The sequence below is a fragment of the Leptosomus discolor genome, chromosome 6, assembly GCF_034619465.1.
Source record: "Leptosomus discolor isolate bLepDis1 chromosome 6, bLepDis1.hap2, whole genome shotgun sequence".
In the NCBI taxonomy this organism is placed as follows: Eukaryota; Metazoa; Chordata; class Aves; order Leptosomiformes; family Leptosomidae; genus Leptosomus; species Leptosomus discolor.
The window spans coordinates 4417293-4423611 of record NC_141396.1 but is presented as its reverse complement, the minus strand read 5'-3'; the positions used below and the strand labels follow the sequence as shown (position 1 = coordinate 4423611).

Below are 6319 nucleotides of genomic sequence, written 5' to 3'. Positions count from 1 at the left end.
ATTTAGACAAACACAAGAAGAGCTAGATAGGATTTCTGAGCTAAGTTTTTTGGTTGGAGAGCCAATGTGTACTTTAAAGCATCATAAGAGACTGAGAGGATCGTCTTGAACAGCGTGTTGTAATAATTCGTAAAACTGCATGAGACAGATTTTTTTAAACCAATTACTTCCCGTCCGTTCAGGGACGGATAAGCCCCCAGCTAAAATTCCTTTTCATTCCGGTGCTTGTAACGATGAAGATGAAATGTGATTTTCCTTTCTAACAAATGCTCAGAAAAGCAAGCAAGAAAAAACATGTGTTTCTGTGTTATGGAAAATAGGTCTCGGCATGCTGGAAATTCTTCGTTTTACTTACTTTCTACCACAAATGCCCCATTTTTAAAGAAATGAATAATGTAATCATTTTCTCCGATTTATGTTTTCTTTTCTGCCTCATTTGGCACTAATGCTGTGTTATTACAAGAACAACTGTTCTCTGCAAAAAGAACGATCTTTAGACATCTCATCCAAAACCTTTGAAGTCACTGGGAAGGAACTGGAAAGAAAGGCAGAGAGGCCGTGTGCATCAGCAGCAACTGAATACTTTCCCACCGACCCGGCAGATTTTCTACTCGTGGCCAGATGACACGGAGCTGCAGTTTCCTCCACCTTCTCACACAAAAAGACAAACTCTTCCAGGTAGGGTACCAAGTACGTGGCTTGCAGTTTGCAGGTCAGAAGTCAGAAACGATAATAAAACGTGGGTCAAACAGGGCACAACCGGGTCCCACGAGCAAATTCAGAGCCTGGGGACGGCTCTGCTGGCGAGCATCCCTGGGATTTGGAACGGCCGCGTGCACCATCAGCAGCATCAGGAGGACAGCAGTAGTAACCAGCGCCCCAGCTCCCGAGCTCTCGAGGTTTGAGGCATGTGCTGGCAAGCCAAATGGCAACGAGGAGTGTTTTAAAAAGGAACTTGGAGAGGAATCTGGAGGGAATTAGTGTCAGGCATGTGTAAAGAGGGTTACTTTTCCCATTTCCAACTCCTATAATTACATCTCAAATGTGCTAATAAAATCCAGTGGTTACAGCGGGTTTGGGTGGTTGTTTTTTTTTTTTCTCTTTGCCAAAGTATGTACCTTAAACATGCTGCTGAAAAAAAATCAACTTTCTTACACTTCGAATCGCCATGCAACCACCAGAAGCGAAGACGTTGCTCCCCGCCTGGGCCAGAAGGGCCGAGGGCCGTGCGGGGCTGCCGGACGGGCAGGAGGGGCCCGGCCCCACCGCCCCCCGCCGGCTCTGCCCGCCTCAGAGGTGCGGGGCGTAGAAGGGGCCGAGGTACGCGGGGCCGAGGAAGGGCGCGAAGGGGCCGCCGCCCAGCGGGAAGGGGGCGGCCGGCGGGACCAGGACGTTGGCGGCGGCGTAGGAAGGGAAAGTCTGGAAGGGCAGAGCGCCGGGAACCGGCGGGCTGGGGCTGCCGCCGCCCGCCGCCACCGCCGCCGTCGTCGCAGGGGATGCGGCCGGGGCCGCCCCGTCGGCACCCGGGTGCTGCTTCTTCCACTTGGTGCGTCGGTTCTGGAACCAGATCTTCACCTGCGTCTCGGTGAGGCTGAGGGAGAGCGCCAGGCTGAGGCGCTCGCAGACCGATAGGTACCGAGTGGCCCGGAACTTGTTCTCCAGGGCCACCAGCTGCTCGTAGGTGAAGGCCGTCCGAGCCCGCCGCGGTTTGCCGCACCCCGCCTCGGCCCGCCGCCGCCTGACGCCCCGCGGCGAGCCCGGCTCCTCCGGACCGGGCGGGTGGGCGGAGGGTTGAGTCCCGGTCCCGTCCCCGGGAGGACCCTCCTCGGCTTGCTCCTGCCCCGCTGCCTCGGCGCCGATCTCCGCCGGGGAGCGCGCATCTGAGGGGAGATGGCGGCGCTCGTCAGGGGGGGCGGCCGCGCACCCTCCTCCTCCCGCCCCTCGCCCAGCGCCGAGCCGCCTGCCACCCCTCGAAACCCGGCTCTTCTGCTCCGACATCCCCTCCCCCGCCCCCCCTCCCCGTGATAAAATCAGGGAAATCGTTGAAATAAAGGGGGAGAGAAAAAACACCGCCCGCCGTGCGACAGCCCCTCCGCGCTCCCCGCTCCGCCATCGCATCTGCGGCGGCGGGGGGGGGGGGGGGGGGGGAAGGCGTCGATATGGATTTCTTACCAATTAAAAAAGAAGTTATTAAAGTCCCCTTCTGAAGCGAAATAAATCCCCCCCCTCCCCATCCCCGCGCTAATGGAGTTTCAGATTTGCGAGGGCCAGATCGATAGATGTCATCTATTAAAGGTAAGTTTTAATCGAACAATATTAGGATCAGGCCGGGGGAAGGAGGTTTGAAGTGGGCACCTGCAAGCTGCGGGCAGGAGATAGGCGGGAGTCGGTAATAGGATATCGATCAACGGGAGCTAAGGCATCCTCCGGTGGGGACGGGCTGAGCAATTACCCAGCCGGCCGTCCCGCTGCCGGTCAGGGCCGGCCGGGGCAACCGAGCCCTCCTGCCCCGGGGGAAAGGGGCGCCCGGGGGCCGCCGTGCTGGAGGAAGGGGGGGGGGGGGGGGGGAAATAACCCCGTGCGGTGCCCGGCTGGGGCCGAGACGGGGCGGCGGCACGCCCCGGGATGCCCCGTTCCTCCTCGGGAGGATGCCGAAAGGCGGCGGCGGGGGACACACACACCGAGAACTTTTCCCTTTGCATCATCGAGATTTAAAATGCAGTTCCAGGCCCCCCTCCCGCCCCCCCGCCCCCTTTCTCCCGCGATGCATCTTCCTGCGGGAACCCCCCCCCCCCCCCCCGACGGGGAGCGCACCCCGCGCCGGGCTCGGGGGGCCGGGGGTCCCCGTCTGCCGGCGCCTCCACCTGCTCGCCCCGCCAGCGCCGGCCGGAGAAACTCGAGCGCGTTCCTACCATGTGCCTCTAGTTTATTCCTCCCGCTGCCGGGAGCAGCAGCGTCCTTTCCTACTTCAACTCTTCCCAAACTTTTCTCCCGCTCGCCCGAGCGGGGGGCGCTGCCCCAGCTCCCCGCGGCCGGTTCGCGTCTCCTGCTGAATTTCTGGGGATCCAGGATGTCTAAGATGGAGAAGGAGATTTTATGATGGACGGGGGCCGCCTTGGCCCCGCGGTCTGGGGGGCATTCCGGCATTCCTTCCCCCCACCCCTACCCTCCGGCTCTTCCCGGAGGAGACCTGCTGGCTCCCAGCGCGGAGCCGGCGGAGGGGGCTGCGCCGGCCGCGGAGCCGGGTCGCCTCCCGAACCGCACGCCTCGGCGCTGGCGGCGCGGAGTGAGCGGCGGGGAGGAGGGTCGGCCGGGGAGGGCGGAGGGGTGGGGGCAGAGGAGGGGGCAGCGCAGCCATTGGCACGTCGCCTCCGCGCCCCCTCCCCGCCGCGCTGGCTCCGCGGGGGCGCAGCGGGCGCCTCCCTCCATCCCAACCTCCCGGTGACTGGGCTTTCCCGTTAACCTGCCCCCCCCCCCCCCCCCCCCCCCCCCCCGCCGCGGGGTGGAGATGGGATGCGCATCATCGAGGTGGGCCGGGGGCGGCCAGGAGACCTGGCACCAAACCCGGGTCCTTCGCCGGTACAGGGATGCGACGGCACACGGCAGCCCGCCGGCAGCTGCTGTCCCCCGGGGGTCTGGGGAGTCCCCTGGGGGTCTGGGGAGTTCCCCCCCCCCCTCCAAGCTGCCTCTGGCCCTCCGCTGACCCACCTGCAGCTCCCCCGCGTCGGTGGCGGTCCTGCGGGGCGAGACTTGTGTCTCAGAGGGACCCAGAGAGGAGGGGATGGCTCCTGCACCCCTCTACTGCGCCGAGCGGACTCCAGGCTCGAAGCTCACCCTCTCTGCCAGCGGCCGCTGTTTCAGATGTGTGGTCCGCAGGGAGAAATGAGCAGCTTCTCATTTTGGGGCAGCTCAGGGTCAGTCTGGTTCAGACCCCAGGTCAGCGCTAACTCCTGCAGCTCGCTCGTGGCGTTCACACTCGGCTTCCCGGTTAACAGGCAGGGAAACTGAGGCATGCTTGCGCTGGAGGAGTACCTGCCGCGCTGAGCAGCCCCCTGACTAACCCTCCTTGCCTTGCGTGGAAACGCTTTGCTGTTCATACCTGTAACCGGGTCAGGGTAAGCAACAGCAGGCCAAGCCTCTCCACCCTGCGCCGGTCCCATGACCACGACCACTTCTAGCTGTGCTTGTTAAAAACTTGCTAACAGCGTTCTTTCTGTAGGGTGCTTTTCCCTCTCCTTAACATTTCTGCTTGTTGGTGCCGTGAATCGGGCTGAGGTGTAGATGGAAGGGGCACCCTTCGGCTGGAGGAGGCTGGGGAAGGCAGCCCTCGGTGGAACCTGCTGCTCCGCCTGCTTTTATTCCTAGGAAGAGGTGCAGACCGCAGCTCTCCTCCTCTTTACAGGTGTCTCAGCCTCAGCAGAACTGGGCTTTCTGTTTGCCATTGCCAAGGTACAGACCGTAAGATAACGAGGGTGCGAAAAGATGACATGAAGATGTGCAGGGCAATGGATTACAAGTAATTGTTATTGTTAATTATGTGGTGGCAGCATCTGAGAGCCCATTTGGCAGCGGCTCCTGATACGAGATACCATACACATGTAGAAGAGAAGGGAGCTCTGTCCGGAGGAGTTCACACAGTAAAGCTCCGGAGGGATAAAGCTCAGCTTTGGGGATGCACCCTGCGTGAAAATGGAGGCGGTGGTGAACTGGAAAGCACTGCTGCGTGCAGTATTTGGAAGTTCCTGGAGGTGCAGAAGAAGGAGAAGGGAGAGGAGCAGTTGCAGCTGCCGGACAGCTTGCTTCCAAAGTGAGACCAAATCAAGAAAATGGATATGAAGTCTTAGCGCAGATCCTATTAAAGTTTTTGAAAGGAGTTTCTTTTCGTGGCACAACATTAGTTTCAAACGACACAGAGAAATCATAGGTATTGTCGTACGGTAAACAAGTGCACGGGTCACTGTTTTAAGAATGCTCACAAGCCTTGCCAGTGCCAGAGATTTTTTATATTTGAAAGAAAAAAAAATATCTAATCCGATATATGCGAGACTACGAATACTTCTGTTTGAGTTGTTGTGTCTGCAGGAGCTGAGAAGGTAAATAGTAGCACTGAGATTAATTTGTGAGCTCTTAGACATCTTCAAATCTCATCGGTTTGACACGTGCATGCACGCCGACCTACAAACACACATGCATGTGGAAGGGCACACACGGAGAAGCACACGTCCATGGATTAGTTTTAGCAGTCTGTTTGAAGTTGGTCCATTTCCCAGCTCAAGCATTAAAATTCAGCCCGAGTGCTGTCTTTAAATTGCTTTGATGCTAGGTGGGTTTCAACCCTGACCTGTCCTGACGGCAAGTGATGGCTGTAACAAGCTGTGGATCAATATTCATAGCGGGTGTCCTGGACTGATAACACTATCCAAGACAATGTTCACTATCGGTGGAGACAGCTGAGATATTGCGCCATTAGTGATGTTGTTTTAAATAACCTGATCCATTTCTGGGTCTGTTTAATGAATTTCAGAGTTTAGATATTATCTTTAAGGAGAAGCCAGAGGCTGTTCCAGAAACAGTGATGCAAATCAATGCTGCCAAGGCTCCTCTGCTTTTTTTAAAACAAAGTGGACTATAATTCCACCGCAGCTCCTTATATATTCTGGAAGTCACGGCACGCTATTGATAGCATTAGCACTAAGAAAGTATTTGGACTTTATCGAGGGAGAAAACAGTATTATCTGTAAAGCTGGAACACAGTTGATAAAATCTTATCCGTGATTGTAAAACGAAGGGGATCGGTTCAGTTCTTTATACGACAAGCCAACGGTTCTCTCTGGGCTGTCTATATGAACCGCTGGGCATGTACGAGAAGAGACCATCGAGGCAGGGCACAGCCCTGTCAGCGTTTCGGCTGACACGGGTCCCGTCAGGCTTCTGCTGCCGTGTGGATCAGCGCCGCGGTCCTCAAGGGCCGAATCCTGTCCTGCTTCCGACCCACAGAGGCACCCAGGGCGGTGCAGGGTGCGATACGGGCTGCACGGCAGACCCGAGCTCTGCAGCGGCCGGGGGACACCGCCGTCGCACCGGTGGCCGTCCCACCACGCTCCCGCTCCTGCGGGAGGCTGCGGGATGGAAGCACGGCGATTTTCTCGTCGCTTTGGGAAGGTCTGACCCAAATCAAGGCCTGGGGTGCTGTTGCGAAGGTAACGCTGAGGGTCTGGAGCCCTTCCAGAATGACAAAAACAGTGTAAATTTTTAAGGAAACATGTCTGTGGCCTTTACTTTTGACAGGTGACGTGCGTATCTCAGAGGGTGGAACTAT

General features: G+C 57.8%; 1 protein-coding gene across 1 annotated transcript; it reads right to left on the bottom strand.

Moving 5' to 3' along the window:
• Positions 1-1290: 1290 nt before the first annotated feature.
• NKX1-2 (NK1 homeobox 2) lies at positions 1291-3147 on the bottom strand. Its single transcript, XM_086466813.1, has 2 exons — positions 2913-3147; positions 1291-1880 (listed from the first exon to the last, which is right to left on the bottom strand). Exons 1-2 carry the CDS (start codon positions 3145-3147, stop codon positions 1291-1293), a joined length of 825 nt encoding a protein of 274 aa, XP_086322939.1.
• Between the last annotated feature and the right edge of the window lie 3172 nt (positions 3148-6319).

Coding starts and splice junctions, on each gene's coding strand:
- NKX1-2 (XM_086466813.1), bottom strand. CDS start 3,147: ATGCCGGAATGCCCCCCAGACCGCGGGGCCAAGGCGGCCCCCGTCCAT. Junction 1,881..2,912: donor GAATAAACTAGAGGCACATG/GTAGGAACGCGC, acceptor ATCTCCCCTCAG/ATGCGCGCTCCCCGGCGGAG.